General features: G+C 41.0%; 4 protein-coding genes and 1 long non-coding RNA gene across 5 annotated transcripts; 1 reads left to right on the forward strand and 4 right to left on the reverse strand.

The window, feature by feature from the left end:
- Positions 1 to 4,099: 4,099 nt before the first annotated feature.
- LOC121801212 (tetratricopeptide repeat protein 38-like) lies at positions 4,100 to 8,209 on the reverse strand. The gene is made up of 14 exons (XM_042200664.1): positions 8,061 to 8,209; positions 7,526 to 7,678; positions 7,323 to 7,421; positions 6,867 to 6,968; positions 6,572 to 6,715; positions 6,219 to 6,313; positions 6,015 to 6,144; positions 5,821 to 5,925; positions 5,357 to 5,463; positions 5,239 to 5,290; positions 4,746 to 4,835; positions 4,579 to 4,663; positions 4,441 to 4,505; positions 4,100 to 4,361 (listed from the first exon to the last, which is right to left on the reverse strand). Exons 1-14 carry the CDS (start codon positions 8,154 to 8,156, stop codon positions 4,269 to 4,271), a joined length of 1,416 nt encoding a protein of 471 aa, XP_042056598.1. The 5' UTR covers positions 8,157 to 8,209; the 3' UTR covers positions 4,100 to 4,268.
- A 2,180-nt stretch (positions 8,210 to 10,389) lies between these two features.
- On the reverse strand, positions 10,390 to 12,239 carry LOC121799236 (glutathione S-transferase U17-like). Its single transcript, XM_042198563.1, has 3 exons — positions 11,742 to 12,239; positions 11,328 to 11,665; positions 10,390 to 10,578 (listed from the first exon to the last, which is right to left on the reverse strand). Exons 1-3 carry the CDS (start codon positions 12,057 to 12,059, stop codon positions 10,425 to 10,427), a joined length of 810 nt encoding a protein of 269 aa, XP_042054497.1. The 5' UTR covers positions 12,060 to 12,239; the 3' UTR covers positions 10,390 to 10,424.
- A 2,658-nt stretch (positions 12,240 to 14,897) lies between these two features.
- On the reverse strand, positions 14,898 to 15,568 carry LOC121800554 (glutathione S-transferase U17-like). Its single transcript, XM_042200106.1, has 2 exons — positions 15,248 to 15,568; positions 14,898 to 15,158 (listed from the first exon to the last, which is right to left on the reverse strand). The coding sequence occupies exons 1-2, from the start codon at positions 15,566 to 15,568 to the stop codon at positions 14,898 to 14,900; spliced, it is 582 nt and encodes a 193-aa protein (XP_042056040.1).
- A 4,625-nt stretch (positions 15,569 to 20,193) lies between these two features.
- Positions 20,194 to 21,155, reverse strand: LOC121798149. Its single transcript, XR_006050024.1, has 2 exons — positions 21,020 to 21,155; positions 20,194 to 20,844 (listed from the first exon to the last, which is right to left on the reverse strand). It is a non-coding gene; the product is annotated as an uncharacterized LOC121798149 (long non-coding RNA).
- On the forward strand, positions 20,491 to 23,295 carry LOC121798144 (HIPL1 protein-like). Its single transcript, XM_042197001.1, has 7 exons — positions 20,491 to 20,624; positions 20,694 to 20,851; positions 21,023 to 21,817; positions 21,902 to 22,118; positions 22,205 to 22,383; positions 22,489 to 22,727; positions 22,833 to 23,295. The coding sequence occupies exons 1-7, from the start codon at positions 20,510 to 20,512 to the stop codon at positions 23,212 to 23,214; spliced, it is 2,085 nt and encodes a 694-aa protein (XP_042052935.1). The 5' UTR covers positions 20,491 to 20,509; the 3' UTR covers positions 23,215 to 23,295.
- Positions 23,296 to 23,359: the final 64 nt, after the last annotated feature.

Consider the following 23,359-nt stretch of genomic DNA (forward strand, 5'->3'; position numbering starts at 1 on the left):
TACGGCATTTATCAATATTATTTCTTTTTGTTTCATTTTATTGATAGATTTTCATGTATTGTCATTGTATGTTAATTAAATGTTACAAACTTATCATAAATATTATGTGATGGGTCAAGATTTGTGTAATAACGTGCAAATATATTTTGTTTATTTTTTCGAATTATAACAACTAGTAGTATACTCCAGCCCAAGTTTAGCCCACAATAATAATAGTGGAGTATTACAGTAAGTTACTATCCAGTTGACAATTTCATTAACGTAACCTAATCTTAAAATAATGTTTTAGGGAAAAGATCAAGGTGGATGCACATTTCTTTTTACCTCAATTTTAAGTCTTTATTTGATTTATTTTTGTTAAAATAAATTGATATGCAAGTATAATTAAAATAGAGGTACCAACGGGTCATAACGCAGTTCGCAGCACAGAGTTGTGGTAACCTTGAGGTCACAGATTCAAACTCCGCCACCCCCTGGGAGACTGTCGGCTTTAATCCACAAATCCGGTCGAGCAGGATTAATCGAATTCCGCTGAAGGCAAGTTCGGTACACTTGTGATCAAACGAAAAAAAATATAGGGGTATGTGATCTACATCCTATGCCCATGGCAGGAAAGGGGCATTTAGTAATTCTAAACATAAATCACAATATATATAGTCGAACTTGGCTTATTTATTAGGTGGGCGGACGATAACACACTCGATACATAGTCTGCGGTCTTAAGGTCGGGCACCATTTTTTTTACCTTCATTCTCACACATTTCACTCCAATCTCTTCCCCCATCTCAATTTCTCTCTCATTAGTAGGATGAATCCGACGGTTTCCCAAATCCGAATAGTCCCGATGGTATGCCGATGTTTGGCGGCGGTGCCGCGGTGGTGCCAGGTGATCGCGTCATGAACCTGACGAATTCCGACCATTCTATACACCGGGTTCCATGGAGTCTAACTGAGATCCAAACAACCAGTATGATCCGATTTCACCACGGATTCGTACGGCCTCGACGACATGGAGCCTCACCTCGTCACCTAGTCAAGAAAGAAAACGGTGAAGGCGAAAGCCAAGAAGTTGCCTGTTGTGGAGGTCAATGAAGAATACGCCCCATGGAGGCAGAACTACATCGACGAGGAGACCATGCTTTGGACGAAGTGTTGGTCCTACGGGAGGCAGAATTACACCGGCTTCGGCATAGGCCTACTGGGACTTGTTCATGTTCGCTCATTGTTAGACATGGACAACATCCTCATGGCGTGCCAGGACCTGGTTAGAGCTTGTACCTCGAAAGCTTGCGTATATGTTTAGTAATCATATAATTCCGTACATGTGTAGTAATCATATAATTCAGTTTTTTCCCCGATGTAATAAGAACTTTATTATCGACCTACCGAATTATATGATTACTGTACGCAAAACTGGTTGCTAAAACTTTTTAAGAGAGAAATATATATTAATTGTCATAAATTCATAATTAAAATACTCTTTCGTCTTCCATCTATCTTTGTTGGTCCCCCATAATGAATATAAAGTTTAGTACATTTCATGTGACAAGTATTGAAGTAAAGTTATTGGTTGTGTAATCGAGCACACCATCGATCTATTGTTATCTTACTTGGACCACATGTAATGATGTAAATACACCTCTTTTTGTAACCAAATATTATCAAAGGACGAATTGTGTCTCTTTCTCTTTCAATATTTTAGTAATTTGAACTTGAATTTGGAGTTGTTAGGCTGAATAAACGTACTACTACCATACAATAATTTAGTTTTCAAAGTGGGTTGAAAAAATATTAGGCCCAATCAATTTTCGGACCGTCTCGTTATGCCCAAAACTATTTCAAGCCAGTGTATCCAATACAATATGATGATTTTGACAGCTCCAAGAAATCATATGATCTTCTTCGAATTACTATTCCAAAATAGTACCAGTAATAAAATAAAGACTAAAGTCTCAATTTGGTTCTTAACATATTGCGTTTTTTTATTTTGGTCCAAAACATTATCTTTTGAATTATTCGGTCCCTCACATTTGAAATCGGATCACATTTGGTCCATTTTGGATGGTTCCGTCAAATTTTTGACGGTTTTAATTACCGGGTCACAAATCCGTCACTAATCCGTCACTAACTGAGAGAAACAAATTCGTCACTAATCCGTCACTAATCCATCACAAATTCGTCACTAATCCGTCACTAATCCGTCACTAATCCCATTATTTACATTAAAAAGAAGGAGAAGTAAAAAACATTTCTTCTTCCCTTCGTCTCCTTTAATTCCTATCTCCTTAATTTATCTCTCTCACACTCACACACATAGAGTCACCGATGAAGAAAGCTTCACATTGCGGAGCGCAATGTTGTTAATTGGCGGGGACACATGCTTCCAACGGTTATGAATCAGCCAAGTTCCGTAGACCCAACAACGCCGCCGCCACCGCCGTCGCAGCCACCGCGATCCTCCTTCAGCTGCGACCGCCACCCCGCCGAGAACTTCACCGGCTTCTGCCCCATCTGCCTCTGCGAGCGCCTCACCACTCTCGACGGCAACTCCTCCGCCAACACCCCCTCCGCCTCCGCCGCCATCAAAGCCCTCTTCTCCTCCTCCTCCTCCTCCTCCGCCGCGAAACCCGCCGCCACCAGCAGCAACTTCTTCCCGCCTCAGAAGCCCTCGAAGACTTCCTTTTTCCCCGAGCTCTGCCGCACAAAGTCATTCTCGGCGTCCAAGAACGAAGCTTTGAGCCAATTCTTCGAGCTCCAGAGGAAATCTTGCGATGTTAGAGGGAGAAACACTATCTGGTCTCTCTTCTCCCTCGACGACGGCGACACCTCCTCCAGCCAAGAAAATGCAAGAAATTGATGAAATTGAAGAATCCCATTTGGAGAATTCAAGAAACGAAGTTGAATTCGAGGTAAATGAAGGCGAAATAGTTGAAGAAGAGAGTAATGTGAAGAAGATAAAGAAGCACATTGATCTCCACAACCAATAGAAGAAGAGCTCCGGCGGAGGCGGGTTTTGGGCGGCGGATTAGTGACGGATTAGTGACGGATCAGTTTCTCCCAGTTAGTGACGGATTAGTGATGGATTTGTGACCCGATAATTAAAACCGTCAAAAATTTGATGGAACCGTCCAAAATGGACCAAATGTGAACCGATTTCAAATGTGAGGGACCGAATAATTCAAAAGATAATGTTTTGGACCAAAATAAAAAAAATGCAATATATTAAGGACCATTTTGGGACTTTAGTCTAAAATAAAAGATTAAAAACGCTTATTTACTAAAAATGATGCTTTCATTCTGTAGTTAGTTTCATTTTCATTCCTTTTGCTATTCAACCCTCATTAGTTTGCAATTATCACACTGCTAATAATATAATTTGTAGATTAAAAAACCATGGTCCATGTTCATAAAAATTGTGCACTATTCAAATTGTGCACACCTGGGTACTTGGATCCCGACTACTACAGGTCTTTCCGGTTGAACGAGAAGAGCGACATCTACAGCTTCGGGGTGGTGCTGCTCGAGCTGATCACTGGAATGAGAGCCGTCGATCAGAGCCGAGAGATGAGGGAGATGACTTTGGCGGATATGGTGGTGCCCAGGATTCAGATGGGGTTGTTGCATCAGGTGGTGGACCCTGTTTTGGTGGTGGATGGGGAGGCCATGGAGGGGGCTGCCGCCGTGGCGGAGCTCGCATTCCGCTGTGTTGCGGCAGACAAGGATGACCGGCCGGATGCGCGGGAGGTGGCAATGGAGCTGCGGAGGATTAAGGGCCGGGGGAAGAGTTGTAGCGGCATGTTGAGGAGTTCGAATTCAAGCAATGTGGTTGTGCCTGATGTTATTGGGTAGGCCTAATGATTTTAAATGGGGATTCTTCTTCTGGGTGAAATTAAATGTAAATTAGATGTAGCGCTTCTCTTTTTTAACGTTAACTGAATTTATTTAACTCCCCCTTTTTCCTTACTCGGCCTTGTTAGTACGGTCATCGTGATCACAGTGTGGTTGGTTATCAAGTTAATTAATCATATACTAATGATGATTAGACAAACTCACATGGCTTAGTTAACAATCCATCTAATCTGGACATCCCAAACATTCATAATCCAAACCCATCACTGATTAATGATGAATCAAACTAATTATTGGACAGTGTTCTTGCAGTAGTTTCTCACGTGGCATATCGCTCTTATTCCTACCTCTCTTATACTAATACATACAGATCGTAGCGATCTTATTCTCACCTCTCTTATGTCACAACATTACACAGATCATGCTGCATGGAAGTATGCAGCTTCTAATTGTTTGGCTTTCTGACCATAACTAGCTGCTTCCTCCATTCCTAATATCGAACATGCTTTCTCCTATATTGCAATAACTTGCATAAATTGAAGCGAAACTTGAACCAAAGCTCTAGCTGAAAATTTTGAATTGGACACGTACCAGGAGAGACCATAGAAACGGCGCACCTTCCCGTTTCTTCAGTTGTTTCTCAATAGCTTCTTTAGCTGCAACGGCCCGAGTCATTGTTATTATAGCATACCAATTAATGCAGACATCTGGAAAAAGTTCAGCAAATACCTGCAGATGCTTCTCCGGTTTCTAGCAGCAGAGTTATGTGCACTTCAGTGAACACATCGAGCTGTTCATCAGATGCCCCGATTACCTAGCACAACATAGTCAGCTATCACGTTAGATCTATTAGTATAAGGTGAAGTAGATGAATCATTAGGTGCTTTTGTCAATACCTTGTAATTAATGGCATCAAAGTCATGCCCAAGAAGTTCCACAGCCTTCTTGTAGTCTCCCCTCCCGTATCTATAGAGAGCTTCTGCAAGCTAGAAGCGCACAAACATATATAAGCAAGTTTTTAATGAGCCAGCACTGGTTTTAGTAGCTTACATTATCAACATCTATTTGTCAAACATTACGTTCAGATTTGATTTTATCTCTAAACAGTAGAGCTGACAACAATGCAAAATTAGACAACATAATTTCCTTGTGACAACAAATTGAGTTTTTTTTTTTCATGGGAAACAGTTCAGGAAACATAGACTCAATAGGCCGGAGTTGCTTGTCAAACTAAAAGAGAGTTTTTTTTGTTTCTTAGAATTCTAATTTAGCTTATAGACCACATCACACATAAAGCTAATAAATTTCTCAAAGTAAAACACCAGACATTGCAGACCATACAAATTATAAAAAAATATCATTTAGAAAAAGTGAATGACAGAAACGAACAGCAAGTCCTCTGTGCATTTGTTGTTGTTTCTTCTTGCTCATCATTGAAACCCTGTAAAGAGAGAAGGAATCAACCGATGCCTTTCAACAAGGAGAAGAGGTTGAAAAGTCTCCTTACCTTGAGTTCAAGCCCTTGAGTAATTCTTCCGCTTTGTTAAATCTCCCAGTGCAAGATAAGGTCCATAATATCAAAATGTCAAGGTGCCACTCCAGAAACCAGAAGGCCTGAGCTACGCAGTTAAGTATGAATTGCCAAAACAGGTGAACAGGATGAAGTCTAATAAAAATGAGAAGAAAAATGTGGCCTTCCAAATAAAGGTGTCCAATCAAGAAAAAATGAGGGAAAGGCCACAAAGAAGAAACTGACTCAGAACATTTTCTACTAATTTAGCTTGTCAGAGCAGTCATTAAGCAACAAACAGAAGTAATGAATTTAATGTATGCCACTTCATGCCTTGCTTAGTCTAACGTGGTACTATAAGGGCCGGAATAGAACTCAGCTTTCATGGATTACCAAAAATAAATTCAGTTCTCATGAATTTCAGTAAAAGTGAATAAGGGTATTGTAAATTGGAGCCTCACTTGATCTGTCAGACAATTAGCTAACTCATTTAGGCGATCCTTGAGAATATCATGCACACCTCGCACATACAGACGCAATAACAAACCGGAAGCATTTAAATACACCTGTATGCATAAGATGAAATTGGATAAGGCATATGTGGAAGTACGATGGAATAAGGTATTCTAGAAGAAAAAAAGCATTTGTGGTAGACCTCTACTGGGGTGGCATCACTTCTTTCCAATTCTTTCCAAATGTGCTCATTATAAATGTCTTCTACTTTTGTTATAGGAGCATGGCCTTCCAAGTAACATAGAGCAATGTGCCACCAATTATGTGTATACCTAATTAAATAGGCGTCTTTAATTAGGCAACACATGAAATAATTTTGTTAGCTGATTGTGATATATCCACACACATAAAAGATGACAAAGAACCCCATGATTGTGCACAATTCATCATGAACTCCACTGCTTCTTTGAAACGACACTCGTACTGGTAAACATGGCATAGCTGCATGTGTTAGAAAAGATGAGAGCCAGTAAGTTATCAGTACTAAGTCGATATTTGATGATATCACTATGTTTGTAAATTTTAACTTCACGGGCATAATAATGAATGATACACCAATTATTCCAACATTGTTTGTTTGACTTTCCTTCTTGAGTGGATATTTATATTTTTGACTTAAATTGGCATTTGTGGTCTTTGTCGACCTAGCACCTTTTTTGCCTTTACTATGAGCAGAGGAAATTGGAATTGGAAACTCACTGCATGCTGTGACCAGGCATCATCTTTATTGAGCTCATATCCCTTTTTTCCTGCTTTCTCTGCATCTTCCATTCGACCTAGCTCTAGTAATGTAAATGCAAGCATGCCATATATATAATCCTCGTGGTCATTCATTGGCAGGACCTGTTGGTAATATGTTATTGGTTAAGTAAATCCAAACTGAAAGGATACCGCGTGCTATATGGATACAGACATAGATAAAATAGACAGACAGTAGACGATGGGCATGTTATTGAAAACCTAATAATTGCAATTTTCTTTTCAAAATGAATACCTGTTCTACAATTCCCAGAAATAGATCTAGTCGACCCATATAAAAGCATTGCACTTGAGCTCTCTTCAGTGATACAAGATCTCGGGGGAAATCTTGCAAAAGCTGTAACCAATCCAATACTCTGAAAGTCAGATTTCCCATAATTTCTTTAAACCAAGGGATGCACATTATGAATTCAAGAAACATGGTCTACTCTATACTCCCAGATTTAGTGGATGATAATTAAAGAAGTATATGTATATGTTGATTATATGATATTTAAGCAAAACAGTAAAAAGTTAATGGTGTATCCAAGTTGATTATATTATCTTATCCGTTGTACAAGCTACCTAGATAAGCAATATAATTACAACCAGAAGTAGAAAAACACAACGAAAACAACATTTCATGTGCTAAAATTAATAGAACTTGAAAAACACAGAAATGTTCTCCACAGTGAGAGAGAAAGATGACAACCTTGGAATGCTGCTGCACAACTAAATCGTCATCTCTATCCGAAGAGATCATATATTGGATCACTTCAAACACTGCCTTCTCATACGAGCTAGCACATTCCTGCCCACATTCCCAAAAGAAAAAAGAATGCCAGGACATGTTGAATTTCAAGAAGCTTATTCAGACCATAACTATAAATTTACAATAACAAAATTGAATCATACGAGATGAGACTTGGCAGCATCGATGAATTCAGGAGCACGGGATGGATCAGATGAGCAGAGAAAATGAGCAGCCAAAATGTTGCCTAGAACACACTCCGGATCACTTTTTGGAGCTTCTAATATTACCGACCTTTTCCTTTCATAACTAAGCACCTAATAACCAACAAAACGAAAAATAAGAAAAGGTCTTCCCGTGTCAACAATTCAACAAACTTATCAGTATGCATATTTCACGAAATTCTAGGTTTCACAATGTTCACCTAAATTCCCCCAATTATATGGCAAATGTCTAACAGGAAGTCGAACAGTAACTCAGAAGAAGAAAATGAGATAATTAGCAGAACTAAGAATTAGTGCATATGCGAACCATATCCCTGGGTAGAACTAACAATAATTTCAATGAAATCGAAGAATTTAGCGAGATATAGCAGAATTCAACCATAAAATTAAAAGCCTGGTATAGGGTAGTCGATCAATCTTATAAATTTCAGCAGCAAATTCAAAGTATGCAAAAGACGTTGGGTTAAAAATATACCTGGTGGTAGTAATCGTTGATAGCAGAAATGCAAGCATCGGAAGAAGTCCTAACTTGGTAGCCCCATCTGTCCAGCTTCATCTCTGCTGCAGCCATCTTCAACAAAGAGATTTCCTCTTGAGTTTTCGTGTTTCACTTTAATAACTGCTTATTTTAAGTTGTTTTATGTTGCCTTTACCTCGACTTAAAACCGCTATGCATAGCGACCCGCCACGCTGCCGTCACTTAACCGTCTCATCTCTTAACTATTCATAGACCCACTATACTTTTCACTCCATCTTAATTATTCATGGGTCCCATCGTACTTTTCACTTCATCTCTTAACTAAAAGACAACACCTCATTCTCTTATCCATCACTTAATCATCTCATCCCTTAACTATTCATTCAATTTCATTTTTTATTTTTACTTCCAACAAATTCAATTAATAAAAACACACTTCATTAAATAAAATAAAATTACAACTTAAAATCCTAAAAAAATACATAATTAAATTCGTGACAAAATAAATAAAAAAGACATAATTTAAAATACAATTTTATAGAAATTATAAAAACTACTCCGCCGGCGAATCATCCCCCGAAGGCGGTGGCGGTACACTCAAGCTACCTAGAGGCGGAATACCAATTTGTCTTGCCATATACTCAATTCCGGCAAGATGGGCTTGATATTGTGGAGGTGTCATGCGAGAAGTGTCGTCATCGTGGCGGTCAAGTACATGGACAATAGGGAGTTCGAGCCCGAGACCGAGCCCGAGTCCACCTGACTTGATTCGCCTCGGCCCCTCCTCCCTCTAGCCGCCTTCGCCGCCTTGGTCCCTTGCGGCCGACGGCACCCACGGGAGGAGCCTCATGTATCGATGGTCGTGCCCTCAACCTTCTGTGAGGCAAACTCTTGTGCGGCGCTGCCTGAACCGCCCTCACTAGACGAGTATTGGCCACCCGCCTTGTGCTTCGTGCGTTTCGAGGTCGAGTCCGTGCTGGACTGGACACCGCCAGCCCACCTTTCCTCGTCTCTGACCACCTCCCAAACATCGACATGTTTGAATTCTTTGTCGTTGTCTTCAAAAAAGACTCGCAAAGCCGCTCTCAGAATGTCGACTACACTGGCTCCGCTTTGGTAATTCGCCGCTTCATTCTTGTAGATCTCGCAAAATTTTTTGACTTCTCTGTCGACTCGTTCAAAATGACTGCAGAGCATCTTCAATGTGCGGTTGTGGGACCCCTTTAGCTTAATCTCGTTGTAGGCGTCGGTGATCTTTTTCCCAAAAATACTTCCGGGTTTGTTGATTCCCGACGATGGGATCGTACGAGACGCTGACCTAGGCGTTGTACAAAACCATCGTGTCCTTGCGGCTGTATGGATGACGGGGTACATCCTCCTCCTCCTCGGCCGCCTCCTCCTCTTCCTCCACGGCGTCGAATGCCCTGGAGCTTCCACCGCCTCGCCCTCCTTCCAGATTGAGTTCATCCGGATAATCCTCCCTAATTTGGGATAATCCCTGCGAATACCTCGGGGCGGAGGGACGAGCGTATGAATTCACATCAAAATGGGGTGGTTGGTACCCCGCCGGCGTCGACGAGCCCTGGGTGCCCGACGTCGACGAACCGGAACCACTCAAGGCATTGTACATGCCCCCAGTCGCCAAATGAGTTTATGTCAAACCTGCCGGAGTTTCCGTCGCCAGACATTTTGTGATGAAAATTGGAGAGGTTAGCTGAAAATTGGAGAGGAAATGGAGATGATTTGAGAAGAATAGATGTATGTATATGTGTATAATGAGGATGAAATTGGAGTATTTATAGAGTAAAAAAAGAAAAATAAATAAAAAATATAAAAAGGTCAAAAAACGGTAACATTACCGTTTTAATTTTTTTTTTTTATTATTATTATTATTATTATTATTTTATTAAATTTGAATTTTTTTTAAAAATAATTTATTGCGTCAGCGCGACGAAGCCCACTCGCGGGCCGGCGAGTGGGCGCCACGCCTAGCGCCAGCGCGCGCCAGCCGTCTTGGCGAGACAGGGACGAGACGGGACGCTGCAACGCGACGCGCTGCCGTCTCGTCTCGGAGAGACGAGATACGAAACACCCGCGCGACGCGTAGCGGGTGCTCTAAGCATTAATATTTTAATGAAGTATAGTACTAGGAATTTACTATTTCACCCCTAAAACAATAGTAATTATATAAGGGTAAAATAGGAATTTCGCACGTATCACCTATTGTTGAAATCTTTATATAGGATAGTAGTACTTATTAAAAGATTGGATAATATAAATATTGGTACTGACACTTCACTACCACGTAAGCGCATCAGATTCTTGAACTTTCAACTAATACTCCAACATTCTCATTTGTTGCTAAGGCTCTCTCCACAAAAATAAGCCTTCAATCTGCTGCATTTCACAAAGGCCTCTCCTCCAACAACACTGCTCCTTCATGTTTCCTCTCAATGATCGTGCCTCTACCCTCGTCTCCCGATGCCTTCTCGAGCTCCTTGAATGCCGGAAACCACTGCCAAACCAAAAACATCAGAGGCATCTCTCAAAGGGGATACATATGTTTACTACTTGAAAGAATTGAGCAAAGATTAGCTCAACTCCACTTGTTGCTGTTGTTTCATTATGAAATGTTACTAGTCTGTATTATGCAAATTATTAATATGTAGAGGTTAATAACTGAAGTGTCCCAACAACAGCAAAGTCATGTCTCAAAGGGTATATATATGGTTTTAGTCAAGGATTTTAGTTCCATTCATCATCTCATCAAATTATCTTTTGCTCTATAAAACTAGTATCATGATGGAGAAAACGAGGATTAAGTAGATGTCAAAACTCATAAGATCAAAACAAATGTATTTTGGGTATATATGAAGAATATGCTTAACTTTCATTATCCCAACTCAATGAAAAAGAATAAAAACATGGACTATTGGAGTTTACTTTATACCAAACCAGCCACTTTGAAGTAGTCCTCTTTGGAAGAAGTCCTCTTTGGAAGAAGTCATCTTTGGACTTTTCTATTTATCATATTAATGCTGAAGTCATACTAACTGCAGCATGTGGAAGAAGCTGCAACGAGGAATCCCAATCACAATCCTAGCCTAAAAGGGCTTATTATCATAATCAATTCACTAGAAAATGATAATCTGGTAAGGAGGAGAGATAGGAGGATCAGTTCAATAACAACACTGATAAAACACAACTAAACAATGGAAAAAAATCTTTCAATCAGAAGCAGCTTTTGACATCATGGCCTGAAACCTCTGGAGTTGTACTAGAAGCAACTGAGGGTCCATCAAAACATCCTTAACAATGTTGTCGGAGTAAAGCCTTTCTGCCCATCCGTCCAGACGAGGAGTCTTGGTTTCATCGAGGAGTTTAGTTTCATTCATCATCTCAGCCACCCTTATATAACCAACAAAACTCCCCAGAGCTATATCAAGGTAGCCAACACTATCTCCACCAAAGAAAGCCTTGCCTTTGCTGCAGTTAATGAATGCCTCCTCCAACTGCATAAATGCTTCAGAAAATTTCTTGAAAACCAACTCTTTAGCTTCCTCTCCTTCGGCTTCCCTAAGCTGCCCGAGTAACGGGACCAACTAAAACCATTTCAACTATGTCAGTAAGTACTAAATTTTATTCATGGGAGGCTAAAAGGGAAGAGGAAAAGTGCACCTTGTCATCGACAAAAGCAGCCCAGAATCGAGCTGTGGCACGGTCGTAGGGATGAGGAGGAAGGATCGAGGGGCCATTGGTCCATGCATCATCAATATATTGAACAATGATAAGAGACTCACATATTGTCCTATCACCATGAATGAGCACTGGGATTTTCTTGTGAACTGGGTTGGTTTTGATAAGAAGCTCGGGTTTTAGGCGTGGATTCATTTCTACTAACTCATAATCGATGGATTTCATCTCAAGCGCCATCACAACCCTGTTCACAAATGGGCTCTGCCTGGCTCCTAAAACCTTTACACCACTTGTTGCCATAGATGATGTGAAAATCTGAGCAAGCTTTATCTTATTTGATGCTATGTGAAAAGAAGTGATGCAGTTGTAATGAAGATAGACACACAGCTCTTTGACTATGAAGAAAAGGCTTAACTTTCACTATTCCAACTCAAGAAAAAAGACTACTGATCTCATCTGTTGCTATATAGACATGTGAAAAGTCTCCCACTTTGATGTCATCGATTCGTCTGTTTCCACTACATGATGGAGAAAAAGAGGATTTTTAGATTGTTTATTTCTGCCGGCCAAGGAAGATCAAAACGAATCTCTTTAAAGTTGCAAATTCCATACTAAAATACCTACTTAATGGTTGGAATCATTTTCATGTTATTTTATCACCTTGCGATTAGTCCATAAGTGGCCACATTCTTGATGCCGCCGACATTATTAAATCTGCATTGGTAGTATTTGGTTAAGATAAAAGGGTTGATAAATCATGACTACATTTTTCTCAAATTCATTAATACAGCATGAAAATTGTTAAATTCAAACGAAACAGAGAAGCTTATTAATAGTTTTCATACAGCACAGTATACATAGATTCAAAAAATTAAGGACTTTATTACTTGATTTTCAGCTAGATCACATCTATGCCCACCATTTTATATTATTAGGCCACTCGCAACGCGTTACGCGGGTGGCTCGAAGCCCGTTCCTCTGTGACGAGACGCGCGCGGGACGCGTTGCACCGTCCCGTCGCGTCCCCAGCCCGCCGAGACACCCGTCTCTCCGAGATGGCCCGCGAGACGTCTCGCCACGCGCGCGCGCGGTGGCGTGCTCCGGCGCCATGCGTGACGCCCACTAGTCGTCCCGCGAGTGGGTTTCGTCACGCTGACGCAATAAATCTTTTTTTTTTAAATTCAAATTTAATAAAAAAATTAAAATTAAAATTCGAAAAACGGTAATATTACCGTTTTCCTTTTTATTTTTTATTTTTTTACTCTATAAATACTTCTATTTCATCCTCATTTCACACACAAACACACATCTATTCTTCTCAAATCATCTCTCTTTCGACTCCAATTTTCATCTCAAATCAACTCTTTTATTATTCCCCCAAAGTTAATCGATCTAATGAATCCATATGAGAAAATGCGTAGAATAATGGAAGAATCACTTGAAGAAGATCGACGCCGGGAGGCGGAGGAAGCCGAGGCGCCCCAAAGACGCTCCCGGACTTACATCCATCGTAACCGGGAGGAAGCCACCACAAGGTTAGTCCGCGACTACTTCTGCGATAACCCGGTTTGGGGAGATACCTACTTCCTTCGACGTTTCCGCATGCGGAAACTGCTATTTCTCCACATCGCAAATACATTGGCAGCCCGGGAAGAGTTCTTCCAAGAAAGGTTCGACGATGTCGGTCGTCCCAGCCACACGACGCTGCAGAAATGTACTGCAGCAAACCGTCAACTTGCGACTGGACAAACGGCGGATGTGTTCGACGAATACCTCCACATTGGAGAAAGCACTGGGAGAATATGCTTGATCCAATTCTGCAAAGGCGTCCGGGTAGCCTTCACCGGCGAATTTCTCCGGAGACCAAGCACGACAGATTGTCAGTTTCTGCTCCACCTTCACGAAGAAGTGCATGGATTCCCCGGGATGCTTGGCAGCGTCGATTGCATGCACTGGCAATGGAAGAATTGTCCTGTGGCGTGGAGGGGGTCGTACACTAGCGGCCACAAAGGCACCCACCCCACCGTTATACTCGAGGCCGTTGCCAACTACCGGCTATGAATTTGGCATGCGTACTTCGGGGTCTCCGGATCGAACAACGACATAAACGTGCTCCACCAATCCGACCTCTTCGCTGAAGTTTTGGATGGTAAAGCGTCGGCCCTCAACTTCATCACTAACAACCGGCGGTATAAAATGGGGTACTATCTTGCCGACGGCATCTACCCGAAGTGGCCAACCTTCGTGAAGACGTGCATCAGGCCTGTGAACGCAAAACAGACTCTTTTTGCGCAGAAGCAGGAGGCTGCTCGCAAGGATGTGGAGAGGGCGTTCGGGGTTCTCCAAGCGCGCTTCAACATAATCAAATCCCCGGCTCGTACGTGGTTCATGGAGAGTATGGTCGACATCATGTATACGTGCATAATCTTGCACAACATGATTGTCCAAGACGAAGGACCTGAGGCGGGAAATTGGTTCGACCCTGAAGCCCCCGGAAGCTCTACCGCAAGTAGTCCGCCTCGCAGTGGAGTGCATCCGTCTATACAAGAACGATTGTCTATTCGGGCAAGGACACATGACTCTACCGCCCACGCCCAACTCCAAGATGATCTAATGGAGCACATTTGGGCAAAATTTGGCGGAGGAAATTATTAAATTATGTATTTTTTATTTTTTTCAAGATTTTACGAATTTTATGTTGTAATTTTATTTTATTTAATGATGTGTGTTTTTATTAATTGAATTTGTTGGAAATAAAAAAAATTGAAATTGAATGAATAGTTATTTAAGAGACGGTTAAGTGACAGATAAGAGATGGAGGGTTGCAGGTTCTGTCCCTTAGTTAAGAAGTGAAGTAAAAAAGTACAGTGTGGCCCATGAATAGTAATTTAAGAGACGGTTAAGGGACGGATAAGAGACAGCGTTGCAGATGGCCTTAGCCCGAGTGGCTCGTGATCCGGGAACATATGACATTACATAACTTTGAAAAAACAGAAATAATAAACCATCACAGCATTTATAGCCATTTATTCACTTAGAGGATTTAAGATAAGCTTGAATCAACTCATGAAGTTCCATGAGCCTGTCAAAGTTTGGAAAGACGGCCTTAACCCTGTCGTCCGAGCATAACCTCTCGGCCTATTTTGCCAGTTGAGGAGCCTTTGTCGGATCCATCAGTTCAACTCCAACAACTTTCTCAGTCACTCTCAGACACGCCAAGCATGATCCAAGAATGATGTCGAGATAACCTATGCTGTCTCCTCCAAAATAAGCCATTCCTTTGCTACAACCGATAAATGCCTCTTCAAGCAAGATCAAGCCTTCAAACAATTTCTGAACTAGTGATTTTCTTTCCTCTTTGTCGCCGGACTGTCTGAGCACTTTGACCAATGGATACCACTGCAGGAGTTATATTGGTATAAGTTTATCAGAAGCTGTTTGTGATACATGATTTATTTTAAAGAAGATGTAGCCATGTAGGTATGTACCTTGTCATCGATGTAGGCTGCCCAGAAACGGGCTAAGGCGCGATCATAGGCATCAGAAGGGAGGATGCGCGGGCCTGTGTCAAAGGCATCAGCAATGTACTCCACAATGATGCACGACTCACAAACAGACTTATCTCCATGGATTAGGACTGGGATTTTCTTGTGAACAGGGTTGTGTTTGAGCAGCATATCGCTTTTCTTCAAAGTATTTTCTTCGATGAACTCATACTCAATTGACTTGATGCACAACGCGAGCTGAGCCCGGTTCACGTATGGGCAGGACCACATCCCCAGAACTTTTACATCACTAGCAGCAGCCATAATCAAGATACAATAATCTGTTGGATTGATGTGAAGTGTAGAAACTATATAACCAGGCCTAGGCCAAGTCATTGTGGCATTTCCAACAGCGGCTATATTATAATACTCAAATATATTATTATACTGCCAAACCTTACATTTTAACTTAGGATCTAGTCATCGGCAGCAAACGCCATGATAATCAACATCGTTGGAATTGACAAAGATATACCTCAATATAACATGAGAAGAAAGCAATGTTTGAAAACTAGTATGTTTCAAAGATTCCTACGGCAAGGCAGGCTTGAGGTAAACAGACATAATAAATATCGACTAAACTCCTAATAGTATTATTCAATTCATTATTCACAATTGTAAAATGGGTTGCACAGTATTTAATTACCATAATTTCCATATGCATGTCTTTTTTCAAGCAGTAATGTTGAAAGTTTTTCGTATAATTAACTTAATTTGCTGTGGTTTAGGGCTTTAGGCACCTAACGCCGAATTTTCTCCCCGAAGAAAAAGATGCAGGAAGAATATTCACTAAGCAGTAATATAGCATTACATAGCCCTCCCTTAATATTTGTTACTAATAATATAAAGATGAAATTAAATGCTATGGATATAATAAATTCCACCTAAATTTGTTAAATTTATGCATGAAACTGAAAATGCAAATACCTGCGTTATTAATAACTAGGGATGTTAATCTAGTCCGAAACCTGTGGGTCGACCCGAATAACCCTATAAAATCATAGGGTTAGGGCTAGAAAATCGTAATCCAAATGCAGAACCGGGCTATACGGGTTGACCCGTTTGGGTCGGCGGTTATGCGGGCAACGGGTGGGTTGCGGGTTAGCCCATGGGTTAAACATTTAAAATAATATCAATATTAAACGCAATATTGATATCAAGTATATATTGTAATTATGTCTTCTCTCTCAAATTGAAAGTTAGGGTTATATGGAATGCTTGATTTCCACTTAACTGCAGTCAGATTCACGTGTGGTACTAATTAAGTAATATGTTTATGTATTTTGTTTCAAGTTTCAATTGCTATTATTTTCTTTCTCTTGATCACTTTGATAATATTTTACTATTTGTGACAATCTATTTATTTTCATAACTTAGAATATTGGATTGGGTAGAAAATAACACATAGATCACTTTTGATCCGAATAGCCCGTGGGTTGGCTAGAAACCCGGAGATTTAGGGTTAGGGCTGAAATTTTATAGCCCGAAAAATTCACAGCCCGAATAACCCGTACCCAAATAGCCCGATGATCCGAGTGGATTAGCCCGAACCCGAGCGGGTTTGCCCAATTGGCATCCCTGTTAATAACATCAAAAAGTGAAAGTAAATGATTTTCTTAACCCACTTACTGTAATATACTCCATTCATCTTTAGTTTTAATTAACCATCAAATTTACACATATATATTAGGAAGCTTTTGTTTTTGTATTTCTTGTGAAAATCCAATCAGCCTATATCATTGAGAGGGAGAGACAATTAAGGAGTATTTGACTACAATAAAGACCATGATTGAATGTCAAAAATTTATTGCGAAGGATAAAGCTTTGGTCCACCTACATTATATTGCAGTATTGCATGGCAGTTATGCAATCAATTCTCTATTTAAAAATTTAAATTCTCCACACCAAATCTTTCCTCTATATAAATTCTCCGTACCAAATCTTTCCACTATATAAATTCTCCCATACCTCATCGTTCATGGCTGTGCAACTCCTATAATTTATCAATGGTTGCAAGGATTGAAATATAAAAAAACGTTTCGTCGGACTTAAATTTATAGAATTATAGCCATTAATGAGACTAAATTTAATCGAACAAATATCTATTGGTCTCAATAAAGTCATATTTGTAACTTTATAATTTAAATTATGCAACTTTAAGTTTTCAATAACATAATAGTACCAATTTAATTTGAATATAAATAAATTTCTATAATCTCAACATAGTTGCATGATGTTATGCTGTCTATGATTTTACTTATCTGATAAATAAATTTACTTCATTAATTATATTTTTATTATGGATTGGATGTTGCTAAATCATTTACATGTAGATATATCGGCCAAATTAAATTTATTTATGATTAATAGACTAGAATATTATTTCATACAGTACATAGGTATTATTTGTTAAAACACAGTCACGAAACTAATTTGGGGAACGAAATGAAATAATTTTGGTGAGAAGGCGCTTTAGAGCATCTCCAGTGGTTCTGGACATGCAATAACCCTCCCATAGCCTTGTCACTGCCACATCATCAGCACTAAAATCCTCCTGCCACATCATCTGAACATGCAACTGAACAAGCAACTGGACATGCAATAGCCCAATCACATCACTCAATTATGAAAAACAAACAATTAACAATCACACAAAATACGAAATTAAATATACGACACATATACGCGAAAATATACTATTTTCATTTAAATTAAAAAGTGCATTTAAAAAATTACATAATTTTAAATAAAAACTAACGTCTTGCAATCCTCAGCGCCCACAACTCTTCAATTAAATCCTTTTGGAGTCGAATATGAGCATCCGTTTGACGCATGTCGGCATGTGCTTGGAGGAGGGCTTCTTCATCGTGAGGTACCCCACCTCGTACGTTGGCGGCGGCGACGCCGTGGCTTGGACCTGCTTCATTATCGCCGTTGGCCCAATTAGTCAGTTGTACACCTTCATCTTCGACAATCATGTTGTGCATGATAATACATGCGTACATTATATCATCAATGCAGTCGACATTCCACAAACGCGTTGGTCCCTTAACTGCAGCCCATCGAGCCTGAAGCACACCAAATGCGCGCTCCACGTCCTTTCGCGCCGACTCCTGCCGCGTCGCAAAGTAGGCCTTCTTCGCATCTGATGCGCACCGGATCGTCTTCACAAAGACGGGCCACCTAGGGTATATCCCATCCGCCAAGTAGTAGCCCATATCATGCTGGTTGTCGTTGGCGACAAAACTGATGGCCGGACCGACGCCCTGGCACTGCTCGTTGAAAAGGGGTGACGAGTTGATGACGTTTAGGTCGTTGTTCGAACCGGCTATCCCAAAATACGCATGCCAAATCCACATCCGGTAATCAGCTACGGCCTCGAGGATCATCGTGGGATTCTTTCCCTTGTAGCCGGTCGTGTAGAACCCCTTCCAGGCAGCGGGACAGTTCTTCCACTCCCAATGCATACAATCTATGCTGCCTAACATTCACGGGAACCCATGTTGATCCCCGTGCATCCGCAGCAGATCCTGGCAATCTTCGGGGGTAGGCTTTCGAAGATACTGATCACCGAATACTTCAATCACGCCCTGACAGAAATACTTCATACATTCAATGGCAGTCGTCTCACCGATGTGGAGGTATTCGTCCCACATGTCTACCGAAGTCCCGTAGGCCAACTGCCTGATTGCCGCAATGCACTTTTGAATAGGGGTGTGGCCGGGTCTGCCAGCCGCATCGTGCCTGAAGCGGAAATACATATATCGATGCTCCAAAGTGTTAACAATACGCATAAACAAGTACCGCCTCATCCTAAAACGACGTCTGAAATGGTTGATCTTGTACTCATCAGCATCCCCACCACGGCCACCACCACTACCACCGACATTACTCATTTCTCGTTGTTGATCTTGTACAGAAATTAATTAAGATAGAGAGAGTACTCGTTAAAACAAGTGGTGCAAATGAAAATGATGTCCAAAGCGCGTATATATAGTGTTTCGAAAAATAAAAAAAATAAAAATAAAAAATCTGACGCCGGTCTGACGCCGATCCGGGGCCTACAATGCGCCGTGAGGATCGGCGTGGGCATGCCGATTTTGACGCCGATTTCGTCGACGCCGGCTGCAATGGTTCGGCGTCAGCACCGGCGTCCGTGAAAAATCGGCGTGCCGGTGCCAACACCGCCATTGGAGATGCTCTTAGATTTAGCAACGACGACGTCAGCAATTTGGAGGTGCTTATCTATGTAACCGCATCATCCGAGCCCAGTGAAAGAGATTCATCGATCAAACTCACATTCCGCTTTATCTCTGATCCCCAACGCAATATCCCTATTCTCTCTCCTCCGAAGACCTTTGCTGCATTTCACAAACGCCTCTTCAAACAGACCCAGCCCCCGCTTCGTCTCCTCCAACGCAAAACGTATGGGCAATTGCACTTGGTTGGTTGGAACCCATTTTTAAGTGAATGGGGTAGGTAGGGTAGGGTGAAGACTAGATATAACTTTTATTTTGGTGATACTAAAAACATATCTATTCCTGACAGATAAGCTATGATACGATTGTCCATTTTTTTGAGTTTATACGATTGTCTAATATTACAAATATCTCTGTCGCAATATACCATCACTCCAAGTAATGGAATCCCCACTCATTTTTGAAAATCTTATCGGTATGATATGATGCTCTACAATCATTTTATCTATGATTAATACAATTTCAATTTTATTTCCGACGTACTCTTAAATTTAATGGTATTGGAACAACATTCATCTTTTGAAATTGAGGTTGATTGAACTTTTTGAACATTCAAAAGCCGTATGAAAGTGGCCAAAGTCAGACTGAAAAGAGAGGTAAAGAACATGATAAAGGGTTGTGCATTTAGTGTTACCAACAATTATGTATGCATTAATTTGGTCTCAGACATTATTGCTTTCCTTTTGAACCACTTCTATCCACTGAGATTTTGTGTAAATGCACAAGTCAAAGTGTCCATAGTCCTTGTATAAAAAAAAGTCCAGACTCCTTTTACATCAAACTTACCTTTCTGGTTTGCTGAGAGAGAGACGGAGTGTTTTCTTCTCATGAAGAAATATGAAAAGTTCAATTGCTTCTGGATAATCACTTGAATATTTAATTCCAATCCAGCCTTTCCAGCTTCAGCATTTATAGTGGGAGTGCAGAAGATAAGGATTTGGTGGCCATGTGCCTTTTTTTCCTCACTATGGAAAATACTGTCAAGAATTTGTGTCTCCTCTGTCTGCTGCTGCTGTTCTTGCCATCTCCTTCTTCTTCATATCCCCTCTGCACAAACTTGAGTATGTGTGTGTTTTTTGGTGCCATTTCTTGTTTTTTATTCTTAGACTAATGTGTATGTGCAAGCGCAGGGCAACCGAGCAGCAAAACGGGGCGTTTGTCGTTCTGTCCATACGATGGCAAAGTCTGTTGCAGTAAAGCACAAGATGTTCAGCTGCAGAAGCAGTTTGAGGCCATGAACATTTCTGATTCTTCCTGTGCTTCTGCTGTCAAATCTATCATCTGCGCAGTGAGTATTTTGCTCAAACTTTACTACAAATATATTTTCTCCTTTTTTGTTGGAAGATAAAGAACATAAGCTTCTGTAATCAATGAAAAATGTTAAGAGAGAGTTTAACTAGCATTAAAAAGTCTGTGAGTAGATGAATGCATTTTTCTGATGATTATTTTCATGTACCAGACTTGTGATCCATTCTCAGCACAGTTGTTCAACGTCGATTCAGAGCCTCGATCAGTCCCAGTATTGTGTAATTCCACAGCAGCATCAGCATCAGCATCAAGCCAGAGAAATGATAGCTTCTGCTCAAGTGTATGGCAATCATGCCAAGATGTGCTGATTTTGAATTCCCCATTCGCTCCCGCGCTGCAAAGCAAGGCTGTGGTTTCACAAAACGCGACTCTGTCAAAGTTAACCGACCTCTGGCAATCCAAGTCCGACTTCTGCAATGCGTTTGGTGGCGCCTCAGGTGAAAGCGCTCCTTGCTTCGATGGGGAGCCTGTCTCACTTAACAAAACAGACACGCTGCCTCCGCCAAAAAGCATGTGCCTTGAGAAAATCGGCAATGGCTCATACATCAACATGGTTTCTCATCCTGATGGATCCAACCGGGCTTTCTTCTCCAACCTGGCAGGAAAAATCTGGTTAGCCACCTTACCCGAACAGGATTCGGGGGAGGTGATGGGAGTCGATGAATCAAGCCCGTTTGTTGACTTGACAGACCAAGTATACCTGGATACAAGCTTTGGAATGATGGGAATGGCATTTCATCCAAACTTTGCTACGAATGGGAGGTTCTTCGCGTCCTTCAACTGCGACAAGGAGAAGTCTCCGGGATGTAGTGGGAGGTGTGCCTGCAATTCAGACGTCGGGTGTGACCCATCTCAGTTAGGCTCCTTGGATTCAGGAGAAGTCTGCAAATATCATATCGTTGTTGCTGAGTATTCTGCCAATGGAACTGCTTCAAGCCCATCAATGGTAAACACTATCACATTAGAACCAGATATTCAGTAAATAGATTGAACAAGAAAATGAATAATGCAAGTGAGTTGATATCTCTAGGCAGACAAAGCAAGACCAAGAGAGGTACAGAGGATTTTCACATTGGGGCTACCCTTTACAGCAAATCATGGTGGCCAAATTCTCTTTGGCCCAGATGATGGCCACCTATATGTCATGTTGGGAGACGGAGGAAGTAAAGGAGATCCCTATAACTTTTCTCAGAACAAGAAATCGCTTCTTGGGAAGATTATGAGGGTTGATGTCAACAAGCTTCCAAGTAAGTAATCAAGATACATAATCTATAAAAGCCTGTGTTTTTTCATATGATCTCAAATTTCACAGAATCATGTGGTGAATTCTCAGGCGAAGATGAGATGGCTAAACTAGACCTGTGGGGAAACTATTCTATTCCAAAAGATAATCCTTATTTAGAAGACAAAGAACTGCAACCGGAGATCTGGGCTTATGGCCTCAGGAATCCGTGGCGCTGTAGCTTTGATTCAGAGAGACCTTCCTACTTCATGTGTGCTGATGTTGGACAGGTTCAAAGATACTGCTATAAACAAAACTTATCGAATATCAATGCCGCTTAATAGTGTGAAAACTGCCACTGCTGTGTGATGCTTACCTTTTCGGTATCTCTGTAGGATCAATATGAAGAAGTTGATATCATTTCCAAGGGAGGAAATTATGGATGGCGTGTCTATGAAGGCCCCCAAGAATTCGAGCCTCAGAAGACTCCCGGGGGCAATACTTCTGCAGACTCCATTGATCCCATCTTCCCAGTGCTGGGATACAGCCACTCCAATATTAACAAACTTGGATCTGCAGCAATATCAGGTGGATTCTTTTACCGGTCCCAGACCGATCCATGCACCTACGGAAGGTGAAGACACAAGAAACCATCTCTGTTTTGTCTCTTTGAAAATATATGATGGCTTATACTTATACTGAGAAACTAATTTACATTTGCCTATTTGTGTGTGTTCAGTTACCTGTACGGGGACCTTTACGCGAGCCACATTTGGGCAGCGTCAGAAACTCCTCGTAACAGTGGGAACTTTACAACCAGTGACACTCCTTTCAGCTGCGCCACAGATTCTCCCATTAAGTGTGAAGTCGTGCCCAACAGCAATCTTCCGGCTTTAGAGTATATATTTTCATTTGGACAAGATAACAAAAGAGATGTTTACATTTTAACACAGAGTGGAGTGTACAGAATAGTTCGTCCAAGCCGATGCAACTATGCCTGCTCCAAGGAAGTTGTGACTTCTAGAAATCCTCCTGCACCTGCTCAGTCTCATGGATATTTTCTTCTGCCACATTCAGCCATGAAGCTACTTCTTCTTTTGGCGTTTTTGCTTTTTCTGTGACATTTTCTGAACCTGAGAATGGGATATAGTAGACTTATGATGTCTCTCCATTAATATCCAATATGTTGTGTTTGTTTACAATCTTTCTGAATTTATTTATCCAATAATGATCAGTTGTGAGAAACGCACAACACGTCTGCAAACT

The sequence above is a fragment of the Salvia splendens genome, chromosome 4 (assembly GCF_004379255.2).
Source record: "Salvia splendens isolate huo1 chromosome 4, SspV2, whole genome shotgun sequence".
In the NCBI taxonomy this organism is placed as follows: domain Eukaryota; kingdom Viridiplantae; phylum Streptophyta; class Magnoliopsida; order Lamiales; family Lamiaceae; genus Salvia; species Salvia splendens.

Coding starts and splice junctions, on each gene's coding strand:
- LOC121800554 (XM_042200106.1), bottom strand. CDS start 15,568: ATGGCTGCTGCTAGTGATGTAAAAGTTCTGGGGATGTGGTCCTGCCCA. Junction 15,159..15,247: donor CAGCCTACATCGATGACAAG/GTACATACCTAC, acceptor TAACTCCTGCAG/TGGTATCCATTGGTCAAAGT.
- LOC121799236 (XM_042198563.1), bottom strand. CDS start 12,059: ATGGCAACAAGTGGTGTAAAGGTTTTAGGAGCCAGGCAGAGCCCATTT. Junction 11,666..11,741: donor CTGCTTTTGTCGATGACAAG/GTGCACTTTTCC, acceptor AAATGGTTTTAG/TTGGTCCCGTTACTCGGGCA. Junction 10,579..11,327: donor CTTCTAGTACAACTCCAGAG/GTTTCAGGCCAT, acceptor TTGGTTTGGCAG/TGGTTTCCGGCATTCAAGGA.
- LOC121798144 (XM_042197001.1), top strand. CDS start 20,510: ATGTGCCTTTTTTTCCTCACTATGGAAAATACTGTCAAGAATTTGTGT. Junction 20,625..20,693: donor TCCCCTCTGCACAAACTTGA/GTATGTGTGTGT, acceptor GTGCAAGCGCAG/GGCAACCGAGCAGCAAAACG. Junction 21,818..21,901: donor CTGCTTCAAGCCCATCAATG/GTAAACACTATC, acceptor TGATATCTCTAG/GCAGACAAAGCAAGACCAAG.
- LOC121801212 (XM_042200664.1), bottom strand. CDS start 8,156: ATGGCTGCAGCAGAGATGAAGCTGGACAGATGGGGCTACCAAGTTAGG. Junction 5,464..5,820: donor CTAATTGTCTGACAGATCAA/GTGAGGCTCCAA, acceptor TGCGTAGCTCAG/GCCTTCTGGTTTCTGGAGTG. Junction 5,291..5,356: donor CTCAAGGGCTTGAACTCAAG/GTAAGGAGACTT, acceptor CTCTCTTTACAG/GGTTTCAATGATGAGCAAGA.